Consider the following 19,668-nt stretch of genomic DNA (forward strand, 5'->3'; position numbering starts at 1 on the left):
TCTTCAAAGTCTATTTATATAATTAAATGCTTGTTATGTTTCATTTGGTCATGAACAACACGAATACTTTTTTAAGGGGAGGATATGAGTTTTGAAAGAAGAATATAATGGAGTTTTCTATTAACTTTTCTCCTTGGTCGGAGAGTTTATAACATTTATGAGATTAGTTATTTACCTTTGCAGTACCTACAGAATTCTATCCTTACTCTAGAAACAGTGGAATCTGCAGATAACATTGCTGAGAAAGCACAGGACTCAATGACCTAAGAGAGATGAGGTCTAAAGAATGAAATGTGGTTTTGCTTTTTTATAGATGTGGCCTCTATATTTAAAAAGTGGAAAAGCTAGTACAAACCAAAAATGCTCAGGATTTTGTGTAGGATAGATGAAAAAGAAGTGTCTGAAGGAGATATTGATTGTCTTAGGAATGACTAATCAATTGCTTCCTCAGGAAAGGTGCTAGATCGTGCTAAATTTGGCAATCTAGACTGAGAATGTTTATTTTAAATTTAGAACATCATGGCTAAACTACCCGGTACATTTATCCTAGTAGCTTAAGCTACTAACACTCTATCACTGATTCCTAAACTCTTATGTCTAGTTTTCTATCTTTCCTGTATTATAGCTTTGTATTTTCAACAGCCTACTAGGTATTTCTACATGGATATTCCACAATCTCAGCAAGTCTAAAACAGAACTAGCCATATTTTCCACTCCCAAACCTGTTTTTTCCTAGGTTTCCTCTTACAGTTAGGCATAATACCATCTTCCCATTTTCCTAAGCTGGACATCTTAGAATAAGACTCTTAGAGGGGATCCTACCTACTTCCCAAACTCACTCCCAAACTCACGTGACTACTACACTTTATCAATGATTTCTCCGAGAAAAATGGGCTTTACATATAATCAGCAACAAGGAGACTTTGCAGATGTAAACAAGAAAATGAGAGTCAACCTATATTTTAGAATGGTAACACTGCTGGCAGGTGAATAGTGGATTAAAAACATGAGAGGCAAGACATAGAGCAACCAACCAGTTTGAAAGCTTTTACAATGCTTACAGAGGTAGTACCAACAACAGTCGTTTCATTGCATTCCTGTGTTATGCCAAGGAGCATGCATTATCTCATTTAATACCACTAGAATATCAACCCTATAAGTCAGGACTTTGCTCTCTCCAATGTGGTGCCAGGGCCTAGATTTTGGCACAAAGTAGCAGCTCAGTAAATGTTAGTTGATTGAATGAATGAATGAACGAACCCTCAGGACAATACTGGATGGTAAATATTATTACTTTTTTTTTAAGATGAGAAGACCAAAGCTCAGAGAAGTTAAACAACTTGTTCCAGATTGCACACTAATTGGAGAAACTAGGACTTGAACTTCGGCCCATCTGATACCAAAGCTTATTCCGTTATACTTATGCTCTTTCTTGACAATGAGGTCTTAGAGTAGGAAAACTGGGAGAAAAATGACAAGATAGGTTTGAGAAAACATGCGCAGCAAGGCAGAGCAGTTCTTGGAGACAGTTCAGAAGCAAGGAAACAAATGATGGATAAGAATCATTACTGATGAAACAAGCAGATTATAGGTGGAAATTTAAAGTTCTGCAGGCCAAGCATCCCAACCTGAAATACGCATGTCGTGGAGGTTTGCGGGCTCATGTCAAAGTATATTCAAAGATAGGAACAAACATAGTACCATAGGTCCTCGGATAATGTTGTTTCATTCAACATTGTTTCATTAACATTGATGAGAAAAAAAATTGATTCCCGGCTAGAGCCACTGTCTGTATGAAATTTACACGTTCTCCCCATGTCTGCATGGGTTTTTTAAATGGGTACTCTGGTTTTCTCCTATATCCTAAAGATGTTCCCATTAAATTAACTGGTGCATCTTAATGGTTCTAGTCTGAGTGAGTGTATGTGTGTGTGTGCCCTGTGATGGAATGACCCTTAGCTGCCTGGTTAGGCTCTTGTCATCTCAAAACCAAAATGGAACAAGTATGTCAGAAAATGAATGAATGAATACAAATGATTGTAAAGATTCATAAAGACTGTGATAATCATATAGATGCATAACGATAAATAATGCTGTACAAAAGCCTTCCGTGAGCTTGCCCTGTTTGTGATTGTTTTTTACCACTGCTTGGTGGTAAGAGGAGTTTCTTCTAATTTCTGCTTAAAAAAAAAAAACAAAACATTTATCCCTATGGCTGTTGTCACTCACCGATTTGCTAAAACTTAGGTTAAAAATAATCTTGTTTCTATTAATCTTTCTTTTTTTTTTGAGACAGAGTCTCACTCTGTCACCAGGTGCCAGGCTGGAGTGCAGTGGCACAATCTCGGCTCACTGCAACCTCCGCCTCCTGGGTTCAAGCAATTCTCCTGTCTCAGCCTCCCGAGTAGCTGAGACTACAGGCCCGTGCCACCACGCCCAACTAATTTTTGTATTTGCAGTAGAGACGGGGTTTCACCATATTGGCCAGGATGGTCTCAATCTCTTGACCTCGTGATCCGCCTGCCTCGGCCTCCCGAAGTGCTGGGATTACATGCTTGAGCCACCACGCCCGGCCTCTATTAATCTTTCTTAAACATATGTATGGCTCATATTTATTTCAGTTTAATATTTAAAGTGTTTTGGTCTTTCTTTGGTGATGTTTAATTTGGTATGTTTTTGTGACCAAGAAATATGCCTTGGAACTTAAATCTTGCTTATACCAGTTAGCCTAAGGTAAAATTGGTTTCCTTATACATGTATTCACCCAAAGTTGCAATTTCCAAGAACTTATCAATGACATTAAGAACTTACTGCCCCTCTTTTTGGAATATCGCTTTGATATGCAAAATTTGGGAAACACATGATTTCCCTGTTTGAGGAAGGGGAACCAGCAGAATCCCACTTGTCTTTGTTCACAAATACTGAGTTTTTCTTCCTAAAAGTTCAAGATTAGAAAATTGTATGTATGTTGAGTGATTAGAACTTTTGCTAGCCAGTTGCAGAGTTAAAGACTCTATAATCACCTCAGAATGAACCAACTGTAGGACAGAAGAAAATGTTTATGCTGATGTGCCAGTGTGCAGAGCAAGTATAACTGTCCATACTGTAACCAACAGGCAATGTAATGAGTCTCTCACTATTGCTTTAAAATGAATTCAATGTGGATTATCTACCTTAGACATGGAATGAAAAGTTGGCCTAGCCCATGACATTTCCACTTAGTTTCAGATAATAAAGAGTTCTATACTAGTTTTCTCCACAAAGAAACAGAAAAGTATGTCATAACAAAAATTAAATGCCTAAAAAATTAAATAACTTTATTTTTCTCTATACTGATATGGCAAATACACATAACAGGCCTATTTAGAGGCTATTCTTCAAGGCGGAATTCACCGCTGCATGACAAAACTGGCAGCTTTTACTGCTCTCAACAAGACTGCAATAATTAAAGTGAAATTTGAGAGTTAGATAAGGAGAATTGCTTATAGAGACCATCTGAGACTCAGTTCATTAATGGATGAGAAAAATTTAAGCACTGTCCTAGAGGTAAAATAAAGAGTAATCAGGCGTCTTCTTTCCTATAAAAAATATTTTTTGGAACATGTTGCTTGAGGTAGTAAGAGAGATTGAAGAAGGAAACGGGGACCCTTTCAGATTTGTCATTTGATCTTTCAGCAGGAAGATATGCTTATGGAAATTTCCATCCAGAGTATCCTGGAATGACAAAGCATTCCATATCACATTTCGGGAATTTCTCCTCATTGTTATCCTGCCATAACAGTAGAGGGAAAAAAAAAAGCTGTTGTTTAAACCTGCTTTTTTTTTTTTTTTTTTTGAGATGGAGTCTGGCTCTGTCTCCAGGCTGGAGTGCAGCGGCACAGTCTCGGCTCACTGTAACCTCTGCCTTCGGGTGAACTCACATATTTACACTAAAATGAAGAGGGGAAGAATTGCTAGGACCTTGAACCTGTTATTGGGCTTAGTTTTCTTCAGATCTTCCTAATATCCTGAAATATAACAGTGTCATCACTCTTTAGCCAATGAGGCTAGTAGAAAGAGTTTTCCCAAATGAAAAATTGTATAATATATTATTTTTTGGATGAAGACAAACACTGGAATACACTGGCAAATTTACATAAATTTTTAAGATAAAAAGCAAGACCTTAAAGAAATTGCAAGCTAATGATGATTGCTTCAGGCTCTGTTTTCAGACCTCCTGGGATTCCATGTTCATTCTGTCTTCTTTGTTCCTAGGATAGTTCTTGCAGAAAAATGTGACAAACACACATTCATAAAAAATATGCCATCATTCTTGTTGAACTAGACAAACCACAGAGTGGTGTCAGACAGATCAAATCCTTCTTCTCCCCTTATTTCCCAAGTGACCACTGGCAAATTAACTAACCTCTATGAATGTTGCCTCTTCATGTGTAAAATGATGATACTAATAGCTACCTCATAGAGAGTTGAGAGGAGTAAATTAGAAAATATCTGTAAGCCTTTTAATATATTCCCACAACATAGAAAGTGCTTAATAAATGGCTGACATCTCTACAAAATGAAATGGAACAAAATGAAATAAAGAACAAAAAACAACTATGGCACTGTTTTCACGTGCCCTCAAACACTTTTGAATCCATCTTTCATATAAAGTTGCTACTGCAACTACAAATAAATGTTACATTCATTCAAGTTAATGTCTTTGTAAGACTATTTTGTTATCTAGTTTTATTTTTTATGTGTACTTGGATATGATCAAATTGCATTCCTATGAAAATATTGCATTACTCATTCTTTGCAGTAATTTGGAGTGGCGTTCCCTCCAATGCATCTGAGGTTGTTTTACTTTACGTCTTCAGTCTGTACCTGCTGTTCTGCTTCCAGGCCATGCATCCTTCAAGAAGAAACTTCTGTTGTAAAAAGAACAGGACTCCCAGGTGGTAAGGGAACAAAACTGTGCTTCTACCTCATTTCAAATATAAACATAATCTTAATCCAGATTTGAACATGGCTAGCCAAACCATGAGCCTGGAAAATGTATTTTTCACCTGTTGGTTAATCGGAAATAAATGTCCTTTACATACACCTATGACGTGCTGAAACAGAAAATGCTCCTCTAAGCCGTGAACACGTCCAACACTGACATGCATTTAGGAAAGAGGGCCCCCGCCACTGTCATAATTTACAGGACTGTGACATGAAAGTCTCTTGTGTTCCTGCAAACCCTATACCATCTGCAATGAGTCTGAAACTACTGAGCCCCCTGGTATTCTGATGACTAAATGAAATGAAATGGGCATATTTGTTAAAGTCAGCTGGGAAGCCACGCGACTTGGTTAGTTCCCGAGTTCATAAATTTATGTCAGAGCAAGAGGAGCAGTGGAAGCTCAAGTGAACCAATTTACTCTAAGTGCAAATGGCAGTTTTGTTATTTGGTGTCAAAGTTACCAGTCGCACAATGACAAGCTGCCATAACACATTTTCTTGTTCACTAAAGAACAAGGATTTCGTTGGTTAATATTCCTTGCAATGCTCCTTTTCATAATTTACAACAACTAGATGCTGATAGGTTATTTAACATTTATGAAGTTAAGATGTAATCAGAAAAACCCTGATTATCTTTACAAATAAAAAAGTTAAATTATTCAACTTTTTTTTCCTCCATGGCTTCATTTCACAGCAGGTGCATACTTTACAATGGGACAAGTCAATCAATAATCCTTTTTTAAATCTTTTTTTAGGAGCTGGAACAGGAACAATTCTAAGAGGAAAAACTATTCAGTTTGATAGAGGCATTTGCTTCAAAACACTTGGTTATGCTTAACATGGTGCTTTTAACAAATCTACCTAAATTATCCACTATATAGGTAGGGGCATCTTGATTAGGCCTTTTTTGGGGAACAGAAGTAAAACAGGATCCTCTTGAACACATTTATAACAATTGTATGGAAATTTAACATTGGTTATATAATAGTTATCATTTATGTCTTTTCTACCTTACTAGATGTAAGTTTCCTGACAAGAGGGATAGTGTCTCACTCCTCTTTGTAACTTTTAGGGTGTCCAGGATCATGCTTTGCCCCTGAGTGGGGTTCAGAATCTTCTATGTTAGTTAAACGAATAGAAGAATCAATCTACCTAAAGGCAAAAGAATTACATCTTATGCAGTTTTGAGCCACAAATGAAATGATTCTACTGGGTTACTGGATTGACTGACCTTGAATTACACTGTCCTGATTCATACTTCCTATATATAAAGCAGAAAACAGTTTTTTAGCTTTTAAATGGGGTTACAGTAGAACTCATGAAAAATCATTTGCTTTCTTCACTGTTTAGCTGGAAAAATAGTAAGAAAATGTAGCATAGTAGTTTTGATTACAGAACTTGGAATTAGAATGATTGGGTCAGCTCTGCTCTGATACCTACTTGAAGAATAATCTAGACAAAACAGCTCGGAGTGCCTAAATTGACCTTTTTCATTAGTAAAATGAGAAAAACAATAGGATATACTACATTAAGTTATTATGAACATCAAATGAGATATATGTTAATCTCTTAGCAAAATGCCTAGCATATATTAAAACTCATAATGGAAGATACATTTTTAAATATCCAAAATAAATTGCAAACCATTGAAGTGAGTTCTACATTTTCTTCTGAAACTCACCACTCCTTGTCATTTGGTTACTGCACTTATAAGTTAAGAAAAGTGAAACAACTGTCAATGCTGAATCATCCCAATTAATGCAACGTAAATTCTTTAGAAATCTTAATGTCAATTTTGACTTTCAATGAACGGTATCCGATATAATACACCGCAGCTGATGAGCTAACTGAATGCCAAGATGTCTAATGGTCTAATGTCCATAAGTAGACCATATTATGGCTATCTAACCTTTAATCAAAATGATAAATAAAAAGCATATTTCTAGAGCAATATTAATTAGAATTATTTCTCAGTAGAATTGTTGCTAGTTCCTTTCTTTAATGGAATAAGAGATTAATGTTAAAGGAAAAGCACCAGTATTTCAATATTGTGCATTAAACCTAAATGACTCACCATCCTTAGTGAGAAAAAGTATGTTTAGTGCAACGACATTGTTAATTAGAACATGATTAAGGGCTACAATAGTTCAAAATACAGTCATCATCTTGATAAATTAGAAAGAATCATTATTATCTTCAGAGTTTAAATAATTTTGAATGTTTAGATTCTTAAATAGCAGGGATATCTATCTCCATTGTTATTCTGAGTAAACCACTTATGTTCCATGAAGCATTTGCTATTTAATTTTCAATAATTTTTAACCTATTAGGGTAACATATATCCTTTTCTCTGTTTAATATAAATTTTCTTTTTAATATGAATACAAAAGTCCTGATCCAATGTTCAGAGCTGGTAAAAGGTTAGAGGGAATATTTAGGAATAAACTAACCTAGTTTATATTACCTGAAAGTTCGAACTATAATGGAGTTTTACCATGCCATCTCATTTACTTCATATAACAATATAAGGTAGGCATTTAATTTCCCTTTGTACAGATGAAAAACCCGCATTTGAAAAACAATGCAGCTTGCCCAAGGCCAGAAAACAACTAAATAGTGGAGTAAACTAACCTGGTTTAGTTAGAAAACAATACTTCCTTTTCTAAAATGGGAAAAAATTGCTCATCTATAAGACAACATGTGGTCTTTGGAAAATATGTGTATGTGTTCTGTTTGTCATTAAAGAAGAAATGTCTCTCTCTCTGTCTCTCTGCCTTTCTCTCTCTTTGTGTGTATGTCTGTGTGTAAGATTAAGTTAATGTAGAGGAAGGATGACTTTAAGAGAAAATCAAATGATTGAATAATTTTAAATGGCAGAATATTCACAATGTATATTTGATTGCATAATAAATTGTGGAGGCTCACTCACCATTGTGCTCCTCCATTAATTCAGCAAAATTTTTATAAGGATACGTTGTTTGTATATCACCTGATTTAGAGGTTCAAATGATACACAAAAGGCTAGAGATCTTGATTTTCTAGAGTTTGGAGTGTTTCGGTAATGTTACTACTGACATTTGTCAAGAAAAAAATAAGGTAAAGTGGACCAGGGTTTACATGGGAGATGATAGGATAATATTTACCAAGGCTTTAAAATAGAATTAAGATGATCTGTTTATGGCAATTTGAGAAATGACTCTCCTCTCCTCCCACCTAACTAAAATCTTCCTGCACCTGGAATCTGATTTTAAGTCATGTCAATTCCTTCTAGAATGTGTACGTAAAGCTTTCTGGTTACCACTTCCTTCAAGCTGCAAAAAATCATTGTTGCCTTGTGGATATTTTCCCTTCAGCAACTCACTATTTTCCACAAATAATTCTTCTGGTTTTGACACTCCCAGTAAAGTATTATTCTCCCAGATTCATTTGGTTTTCACCGACACTCAGCTCTGTTTCTTGGCTCTCTGGGCTACTATTTCAAACAGAATAGTTGATCCATCATATATCTGAGAGACTTTGTTCAATAAATGAAAAGATTTGGATTTAAGGGTTAAGCCAAAGACCACAAGGAACTGGTCTTAAAAGACAGTAGCAGACAGTAGACCTGAATTTGAACCCTGGCTCTGCAGTGTGACCTTGAGGATATTACATTAGTTTTCTGAGATTCAAATTTCTTATCTTAAGATGGGAATAATGATATTACCTGTCTCCTAGGGTTTGCATAAAAATTAACTGAGGTAAGGCGGGGAAAGAGCCTATTAGTATTTGACACATAGTAGGAATTTAACAAATGGCAAATACACCAAGTAATATGAATGTACGTACATGATATTTGCTATCAGTATTACAGGTTCTCTTCTGCTGGATATTGTCACTATTCCCTAGACCTTACCCTTTCACTAGTAGGACTTATAAACATATACTAAGACTTAGCTTATTGATAGCATTAGAGCAATAATTTGAAAACTGAAAATCCAGTTAATTGCCTAGGTAATTTTTTGGTTGCCAAGTAACCACATAGGCATTTTTTTTTTCTCCCAGCTACTTACCTAAGGTTACTCTGTTCACACTGACCACTAAACAAAATGCATATTTAAAAAGTCAATTAAAAATTTAGCCAGTATTTTGGCTTTAGACCATGGGCATCCAATCTTTTGGCTTCCCTGGGACACCCTGGAAGAGGAGGACACCTTGGGAGAGGAGGAATTGTCTTGGGCCATACATAAAATATACTAACACTAACAATAGTTGATGAGCTAAAAAAAAAAGTAGCAAAAAACCTAAGAAAGTTTATGAATTTGTGTTGGGTGGCATTTATAGTCATCCTAGGCTTTGGGTTGGACAAGCTTGCTTTAGACACTCAAGAGAAACTGGATGATTCATGTTTTCAGAGAAAATAGTTATTGTAATTCACCAATTTCACTTGGTGGGTGTGATCCATGCTTTTGATAAATCATGTATATTCCTTTTAGATTTTTGGATGGGTGGGTAAAGCTTTCTAGTTACTAGTTTCTTCATGCTGCAGAGATAATTGTTCCCTTCAGCGGCTTGCCATTTTCCACAATTATCTCTTTGAGTCTTGGCATGCTGCTGCCATGCCCAATAAGACATTGTTCTCCCAGAATTATCTGGTTTCAACAATACCTAGATCTGTTTCTGGGTCCTCTGGGCTACTATTTCAAAAAGCACTTGGTAGCATATCAAAGTCATACATGGAGTTTTTAAAAAGCTCCACTAAAAACACGTTTTTAAAAAGCTCTAAAAAGTCTAGATTTCTCGACTCTATTCCGAGAAATTCTTATTCAGTAAATCTGGGGTTGAGAATCTGTCTTTGCACAAGCTTTCTAGGTGATTCTAATGCTCGCCCAGGCTTGGGAACTACAGGTATGGATTGTTTGGCCCATTACTCAGTTCTGTCTATGATATAATCATTTTATAATGGCAGGGAGTATGATGAATAGCTAGAAAACTCACAATTGTTTATTGTGAGCAAATAAACAATTTCCACTTACAAGTTTATTTTCTGTTTAAAATATATATATTTGTGACTATTCAGGAATAGAAAAATTGTTTTTATTATCCAAATCAAAACACAGCATGAGGTACTTTCCAATAAAATCAACTGTAGATAATACACAAGTCAAAATCATCTGACTGTTTACTGAGTTTGAAATCCTTCTAGGCACCAGGAAAATGGTTTAATTTAAGATTTTAATCTTTCCTTATATTATATGGTTTCGGAAATGGATTTTGTGTATCTTAAACTAAGATTGACAGGTCTGAATACTATAGATTTATTAACCATTGGTTAAATGGTCAGAGGTAGTGTGTAAAGCATTCTACAACATCGCCTAGGCTGGACCAGAAAGAACAATTTATACAAAGCCTGAGGTATGTGAGAGTTAAGGTCATATCAAGTTGTGTTTTATTCCATAATGATACTTTTCTAAATGGAAACATGATACATTAAACAAGTTGAATTCAAAGAAAAAAATGACACATGCTGGGAAACTTGAAAGAGGTCTTGAAAATTTACTAATCCAATCCTTGGAAGGCAGTTTTATTATTTTGAAATGGGGGCTTTGAGACACAGCAAATGTTGGAACAAATATGTTTTTAAAAATGAGCAATTAAAGACAAAAAATAATTCTTCAAACAATCACCATTGGTATCTACAGAATATTATACAGAACTAGGTAATGTATTTATTATATAAATAACTTTATTTAATCTTTACAACTACCCTACATGCCTACATGTAGGTATTATTATTATCTCCATTTCACAGATGGAGAAAATTGAACCCTAGGGACTATTTAAGTTCGGCTAATAGGTGGCAGTACTTTAATACGAATCCTGGCTTTTTCATTTGTCTTACTTTGATAGTCATAAAATAAAGATATTTTCAAAGCCGTACTGGGCATGAAGTCCTCAGATTAGCAATGGCAACTGATATGTGTAACAATGTGAGAATAACAGATATTTTGATAAACTATGGGACTTCCTAGTCATATGGCAAGGAAATCATCAACTTTGCTCATCACCCTGGAATTTTTCTTATTGTTCTTGGAGAATTTAGATTGTCGAAGACCCTGGCCTGAATCTAAAAAGTTATTGTCAATAGGCGAAATCTGGTCTTAGATTGGCTTTATCCAGTTCCATTTTATTTTGTGGTGCAAAAACACAACATAACTATAAAAATATTGAGGAGATATATGCTAAAAAAAAATCGACGCCAGGTGGCTCACACCTATAATCCCAGCAGTTTGGGAGGCCAAGGCTGGTGGATCACAAGGTCAGGAGGTCAAGACCAGCCTGGCCAGCGTGGTGAAACCTCGTCTCTACTACAAATACAAATATTAGCTGGTCATGGTGGCGCGTGCCTGTATTCCCAGTTACTTCGGAGGTTGACGTAGGAGAATCACTTGAACTGGGGAGGCGGAGGTTGCAGTGAGCCAAGATTGTGCCACTGCACTCCAGCCTGGGCAATGGAGTGAGACTTTGTCTCAAAAAGAAAAAAAAAAGTTGCAGAAAAGCAATGTTATTCCATGAAAATAGAAATTCACTCTATAAAGGAGGCTGTAAATTGGTATATTTCCTGCAGCAAAGATGTCTTTTCCTCTGTTGAATTAAGAATAGAATTCAAGAATATCTATGCTCTTAAAACGTAAAGATTATAGCCCTTTATTATGCATTCTGCCACTATTAATTATTCCTTTATATTTTGTTTAATATGTTGTAAATTTATTTTAAAACAAAAGTGGGTGAAATCATGTACATTTAATATCTTAGAGGAACTCACATTTTTCTTTGCTTATAAAACTTTGTAAACTTTCTTTTGAATTTTGGGGAAAAATACCTTTTTTCTTTGATCTTAGCTTATGTCAGAAGGCGTTGGTCTACAAGAACTTAAGTTTTATGCATTAGGCCTTTACACTATCTTTATAGCTATACAATATTACCTGTTTTGACTGATCAATTTATACAAATAGGCCTTTGCAATTATGTTATGGAATGCCTCTATTTACAGCCCAAACAACTGTTAACTAACTATTTGGTGCCATGTTGAACTGTGGCTAAACTTATTCTGATGAGGACACAAAGGGTTTGTTGCCATTTAATCTTAAGACTAGATATTTAAAATAAAGTCACATTTTTGAAGTGTATTTAACATCTTAAACAGTTTTAAATTTTACTTGTAAAGAAAATCCTCCATATGTTGTCTTTTATGTTAAAAGATAGAGAAAACAAATCTCACTCTACGCTTTACAGTATTAATGCAGTCAGGATTTTACTGAGGATGGTTCTTACCTCAAAATATAATAATGCACTAAGTCAAAGGCAACCCAATAGTGACCAAGTGGCTCAATGAAGACTATTCAGCTTACAGAGGCAAAATTCAACTACTAGAAGTGGTCACAACCCAAGGTACATGGGTGGAGTGGACTACTGTATTTCCAAATTCCCCATTCACTGATGTAATATAAAAGGAATGGTATAATGCCAATGATCCAATCTATGGAGTCCCATGGAAATGAATGTTCAATGTAATTCTGACCTATATGACTTGCCTTGAATATATTAATAGATGAGTAAGAAGACAGATTTTTAGTCTCTTGTACTTGAAAGTGTTGCTTTCACAGAAAGGCATATCTACTTATATATCAGTAACAACATCTAAATACCCATATCTCTATGTATTTATGTATGTATATACTCATGCATCTATACACTCAGAAGTGTAGTTTATTCTGTCCATCCTTATCCAGGAGACTGACTCTATCTTTCTGATTTACTAAATTAACAGTTCCATTCTTATCTCTAATTGATTCCTTTAAAACGTTCACACACACACACACACACACACACACACACACCCCTTATTTTTTTTTTTTTACCTGGTGGTGTCCAAGCTACAAATACAGAATAAGGCCCAATCACTGTGATATTATATGGAGGATGAATTTCTTCTGGTGTCGACATGGGTGTTTGAACAGTGTAATCATCACTAGTACAGCTGCCACCTCCAGTTTTGACTTCTAACTTGTAAGTGTATCTATATTGAAAAGGAAAGAAGAATGGTGATAAGGCCAGGCACAAGAGACTTGAACAATGATTACTGGTTTTTGTACCATTGCTTAGTCCTAAATTTGTGATAAATTGCAAATTCTTTGCTCCCTGTCCAGAAACTTGATTTGGTAGTTTTTCTTGCACAGGCAACATTCTCCCCAAGCCATTGCAATTTCAGCTTCTCCCAACTTTATTTTTAACCTGCTGGTAATTCATAGCTTTTCTTGAGGATTTTAGGAAGGTCTTGGAGTGTGCTGGTGGATTGTGGAGGATTCAAATTAATCTTCCCCATTTTTAAATGGGTTGGAGTTCAGGGAAATACGTTTAGAGGAAGACATTTTTAAATTGATCTGCTATTCCCTACAATAAAATGAAATTGATCTCTACTTTCCACAATAAAACATCTGTTGATTTAAGATATGTTTTCGTCTCTGCTGAGAAATGAATGGGAATGAAATGCAAATATCTGGAACTTTTTCCTCTAAAACTGTTCACAACTATATGTAGTGTAGCAAGTAGATAAACATTGTTCAAGAAGAAAAGGTAGTTGACGGAAACAAAACTCTTTACATCTCTTTTATTGCTAGTTTATGGATGCATGTTTTTGAAGATAATTTGGTAATTTTTAAAGTTTAATACTTTATATAATTTGTATATTTAAAAATTTTCGTGTTTTTATGTCAAACAGAAGATGAATTATTATATGTTTAAGAAATTTCATGTAGTCTAAAGACTAAATCATTTAGCACTTTCATCGGTTATGGAATGTCCAATTAATGAGGAAGTTAATTAAATAACATAATAATTTTCAGTGGGACATGCATTTATGATCAACCCAGAGAAATACACAAATCTTACTGTATGATTGGTAAAGTTTTCTTTTAGTTTACCTGCTATTGGGCTGCAGGTTTTTATCAGTGAAATTCTGCTCCTCACTGCCACCCAGGAAAAGCAAGTTTCCATTACGACTCAATTGATACTGAGAAATGAGGCCATTGGGCTTTTCTGGCAGACTCCAATATAACTCCACTGTTGTAGAATTGATGATAATGTGTCGAGGTGTCGCCCAAACTCCTGGAAAGAATAACACAATGAGGTTTTATTGTTAGGATAAAATGAACAGTGTATCAAAAGTCATGCCATCCCCCTCAAGGACTGTGATACTTCTGTTGATTAAAACAATCTCACTGTAAGAAGCAAAAATACATAATAGGTGTAAATACTTTTTATTACTTTGATTATTTTATTTTTGAATTGCCTTTGGAAAGTGAATTTCAGGCAACTAGGAGTAGATAATTTCTCTGCCTTGGTTGTCACTCTGAGTATATTTTGAATCAAGGCTTGAGAGACTATCCAGGATTTCAAACTTTTTAATATAACGATTTCCTGGAATATGTGAAAGTAAGCATAATAGAGTATTTTGCCTGAATTATACAATTCAACAAATGAGTACACTTTCCCTTCTTCTTGCACATCAGTGCAAAGCTTTCTTCCCACTTCCTCTCTGGCTATGCCTCTGGGCTCATTTACTGGGATCTCTTCCCTTCCTGGTCCTGGAAGGGATGTAATGTCTTAGAGCAGTAGGCTCTGTTCTCTTTCTCCTCTCTGCTTTTCTCTCCTCCTTTCTCTTCTTCTTTTTCTCTCCTCTCCTCTCCTCTTCCAACACTGACTTCCTACGTGATCTCCACTTAGTACGGGTTTTAAATATGCATATGCTGAAGACCCCCAAATGCATATCTCTAGATTGAAACTCTCCTGAGTGTCAAACTCAAGAATTCAACTGTTTGCTTGGCACCTCCATTTGGATGACTGATAATATATTAAAAACTAAAAACATGCAAAACAGAACTCTTGTTTATCCTGTCTATAATCTATGTATCTCCCAATCTTGTCCATCTATCCATTTTCTTGGACAAAACACGCCAAAATAATTAAACTTCAGACTTTCTCCTTTCATACCCCCAAATGTAATCTATCATGAAGCCTGGAAGATTCTGTAATGCATACTTCTCTGTATCTTTACTTTCACTTCTCCTGGTCCAAGCCACATTTCTTTCTCTCTCATCAACTTCTATCAAAGCTTCTAAACTTGCCTCCATGTTTAAATCTTGGCCTTCCATATTCCATTGGAATCTTAATAAAAGTGTATAAAGTGTATATGTAATCCAGTGTCTTCATGAAATATGTAACCCTTTTGAATTTATTCATATAATATAATCCCAATTTCTTATTATGACCCATATGGTCCCACATTTTATTGGCTCTGGCCTACCTGGCAGCATTCTTTCCACCATTCATAGAGCTGCGGCCATACCAGATTCCTTTCTATCCCCAGAACGCTTCAGGTTATTTTCTACATCTGGGCTTTTGAACTTCCATTCCTTTGGCTTGGAACACTTTTGTTCCCTTACACCATGACATTTTTGCATTTTGTTCTCATAGTTCAGTTACTCGTGTAAATATCACCTTATTTTACCACTCTTTCTTAACTGTAATTTGAACCTCATCTAAAGGGGTCCCAAGCTAGCTGGCATGGCCCTTTCTATTTCCTCCTTAACACTCAAAACATCATAATCAAATTCTTTCTTTGACATATTATTTTTATGTTATATGACGGCGCAGTCCACTCCTTTCTCCTGCTTTGATGCAAAGTTAGTTCCATGGTAAAAGGGATCTTCTCTGTCTTATTTGTCAGTGTATCTCTATAAATAACACAATGCCTAATACATGTTTAATGAATAGATTTACTGTAAATATATCCCCTGCAAAATACTATGCTAAGCACTCCAGGCAGTTCTAGGGGATGCAAAGATGATTAACATGTGGCTCACTCTTTCAAAGAGTTTATGTTTCTGTCTAAAAGATAAAATGTATACAAAAAGAACTCTAATTTGAGGTCAAACATTCAAGAAATCTTATAGATGTACCCATCTGTTGATGGAGAACCCGGCAATAAGAACGCTCAATCCTACCACTTTATGTTGTCATCTACTTAGACACTGTAAATGTCTTCTGGAGATTAAAAAAAAAACAACTCATTTTGAAATTAGGTTTCCTGTAATCAATAGCTTTTGCTTGATTGTATCTACTGTATAAGTTAGTCTGTACAGGATAAGATTTTGGCACTTTCAGGAGAAAAATTTTCAGAAGAACAAAATGCAATTTATTTAGCAGCATTCTGAAAGAAACAAGATAGGTTTCAAAAATGTCTCAAACATCTAAATTTTCTAAAGAGCAATATATTCCTGAGAAGAAAGTAGTTCATTTTGTTCTGAGAGCTTGCTCTGTTTTAGATATTTGGAAAAATCCACAAATCATAGTATACATTTATGTGTGGGTTTCTCTGCCAAGAGCTGCAAAATGACTCAACCAATCAATTAGAATTCTGATTGGAATGTGATATTAATTTGTTGAATCCAAAGATAAAGTCTTAGTTCATAATCTGCTTCCTGCAGTTATATCTTTTTCACTTCGAACGATGTATTAAAGCTCACCAAGGTACTAGAAAGGCTACTGCTTGGTTTCTGATTTGAACCGGTCAACAAAACCTGTGAGTGTGGAGGAGCTGATACAATAAAATGAAACACAATTTTGGGTTTCTTTCAAGTTTTAAATAAAAGTTGAGTTTCATATTTATACAGGCTGGCAAAAGCTCTGTTCAAGTTGATAATAACTCTGTGTCCATTAATTTGATTGGTAAGATGGAGTTCAAATGTATACATAACTAGTAAGTGCTGCATTTTTACTTGCACAGTGATAGGAAGACATCATTATCTTGGCAACTGCAAGAAATTGTTGCTAGAGTAAGACTCAGCTTTGGTGAGATATATTAATTAGTCCAAGGTGGAGAGTTTATTCCCTTCTCCATGCAACCCAAGCCTAAATCAGGTGAAACCAGAAAAACCTATTCTATATAATAAGGGAGCAAATTGAGGCAGTTCAAGGGAAAGAAATGAATGATAAAGAGAGAAGTAATCTAGGAGGATGGGGTGGGGTAAACTAGCTAAGAGGCTAAAAGGAGAAAGGTAGAATTAAATCTTGGTGGGTCTCTTTACACAATGAGGACCAGTAGAACATGTCTACTGTATTTGTTTTAAATTTATCTTGAGTTGCATGCAATATTACCCACTTCTCATGTCCCTACAAATCTTCATTCCAATTCAAAATTTCCAACATTTACTGTGGATTGTTTTTCTCCTGAAATCTGGTGATAGGAACCAATTGTGTATTAGCTGATGTTAGGGATGCACTTAATTCTGGGCTATTTACTATTTGTTAATTTATCCATCATTCTACCTGACTTTGTGTCATTTTCTGTATTAGGAACTATGGATATGAGAATGAAGACTTACTCTTACCCATCATCATGGAGTTCATGTATCATGGTGAATAAAGATGAGTCAATAAAAAGTTGTACTCCAGTATGATACATGCTTTAAGGGAAGGAGGCCCAGTAGCTGTTAGAACATAGAAAGGGGTAACCTGACACAGACTATGGGGAGACATGGAGCTGGGTAGGAAGTAGGTGGTTGTAGTGTAAGATTTCCAGAAGGGGAGATACGTGAGCCAAGTTTTGAAAAGGTAGGTGTTAACTGAGTGAGGATGTAAGGGAAGGGAGTTTAGGCTGAGGGGAACCCACAGAAAGTTCTAGAAATATGGTCAAGCATGGTGGGACTGCACATACTTTGGTATAGGCTGGTGCACTGTGAGGCATGTGGGGAAGACTTAAAACCTTGAAAAATTGGTGGAAGTTAAAAATTGAGGGGTCCATATTGCTTTGCTAAGGAGACATGGATGTGTGTCTTCCTGGAAGGAAGTAGGACTTTACGGAGGTGACTAATATGACATATTCTTGTTTTGTCAAAAGAGGAAAAAGAATCAGGATGTGGGATGTGAGAAAGAGGAAAAATGACTAGAGGAAGGGAAACCAGTTAGGAGGATCCAGAGAAGATCTCTTCTTATTAACTTAAGGATCTGAACTAAGGCAGTGGTAAAAGGGATGGTAAAAAAGAACAAGTTTTTAAAAATTCTTAAGATTTAAAACTAGTAAGATTTTATGAAGAATTATATATTACATATGGAAAGGGAAGCATCAAGGATGTCAAGACCTTGGGCTTACGTGATAGGTGGGTGGTTGTATTTGAGAGAGGAAGAAAAGAAAGTTGAGGAGTCGAGTGGAGAGGGAGAAATTAAGTGGTGAAGTACTGAGTTAAAGTTTTTGAGAACCACCTAAATATAAACATGTAGCAGACCAGTAAATACACAGGATTTAAATCCATAAGTAGGTTTGGTGAGAGCTTTAGTATTTGGTAGCTCTCAGCCTTCATTAGGGGATAAAGCCAGTACTTGAGAATTTCAGAAGAGCCTAGGAGTTATAGTGAAAACAGTACAGAAAAAACCCAGGGCATGTAAACGTTAAAAGAAGGGCAGAGGAAGAGGAATCTGGAGTGAAACTGAAAAAGACTGGATTTTCTTTTCCTTTATTTTTTCCACATTATTAATGCTAGAGGAAAGCATGCCTGCAATTTTGCATGATTTACCTCTAAAATGAATTAGAACTCACGTGGATGGCAGTAATTGTAGAAAAAAAAGGGTAATAATTCAATTCAAAATCTTCCCGATATTTGACTAAAGGTACAGGTACATAGTTTTCTATGAGGATAAAACTGTACAGAACTGTGTCCACCTTATCAATGAGGTTGTAATATGCATTGCCTTTTTCTTAGATTGAAAATGAGAGGCAAGTGAAAAGAGCTCAGCTTGAGTTGGCTATGCATAAACACTTTTTTTTTTTTTTGAGATGGAGTTTTACTCTGTCACCCAGGCTGGAGTGCAGTGGCATGATCTTGGCTCACCGCAACCTCCACCTCCCGGGTTCAGGCAGTTCTCCTGCCCCAGCCTCCCGAGTAGCTGGGATTAAAGGCATGGACCACCACGCCCAGCTGTTTTTTGTATTTTTAGTAGAGAGAGTGTTTCTCCATGTTGGCCAGGCTGGTCTCGAACTCCCAACCTCAGGTGATCCACCCACCTCAGCCTCCCAAAGTGCTGAGATTACAGGCGTGAGCCACTGGTGCCTGGCCAAACACTTCTTTTAATTCTCTCCATGTCCACTTAAAATACTCAAATATGAGATCTACAAATTATATCTGATTTACTTCAAAAATGGCATTTTATAATTAGTTATATCTGGGCAAATAATTTAAAGTGGTATACTTGTTTTCACTTTACAGTAAAACAATAGAACTTAATGTGATTGCTATGGTGTTCCCAAGTTAAGCTATATTTATTTCATATATGGATTATATATAAATGACACTTATTTGGTCAGAAAATGGCCCTAAATCCGTGTTTCTTCTGCAGAGGAAAGTCCATTTTGTTTATTATTTCTTTGGATAGTTATTTGTGTTAAAGGAAAGGTACATAAAGTTAAAAAAAAAAAAAAGAAATCAAGGGCATTTCTCATATTACTTTCCCCTGCACTGTTGAAAGCTACAATTTTTAAGTCATAAAATATAAGCCCTTTCAAGGAATTTTATTGGGATAAGTGGAAAAATAGCCATATATTTTCAATGAATTTAAATATATGAATTTGGTAGAGAAAAATGGAAGAAG

General features: G+C 35.7%; 1 protein-coding gene across 3 annotated transcripts in view; it reads right to left on the bottom strand.

The window, feature by feature from the left end:
* Positions 1–19,668, bottom strand: part of USH2A (usherin) — a 777,259-nt gene that overhangs the window by 111,528 nt on the left and 646,063 nt on the right. For all 3 annotated transcript variants that reach the window (XM_037731607.1, XM_017509227.2, XM_037731606.1), the window contains exons 58-59: positions 13,947–14,130; positions 12,885–13,042 (exon numbers count right to left, since the gene is read on the bottom strand). In XM_037731607.1, coding sequence (XP_037587535.1) covers positions 12,885–13,042; positions 13,947–14,130 — 342 coding nt within the window. The remainder of the gene's footprint in view (positions 1–12,884; positions 13,043–13,946; positions 14,131–19,668) is intronic.

Source organism: Cebus imitator, unplaced genomic scaffold, assembly GCF_001604975.1.
Source record: "Cebus imitator isolate Cc_AM_T3 unplaced genomic scaffold, Cebus_imitator-1.0 Scaffold411, whole genome shotgun sequence".
NCBI lineage: Eukaryota > Metazoa > Chordata > Mammalia > Primates > Cebidae > Cebus > Cebus imitator.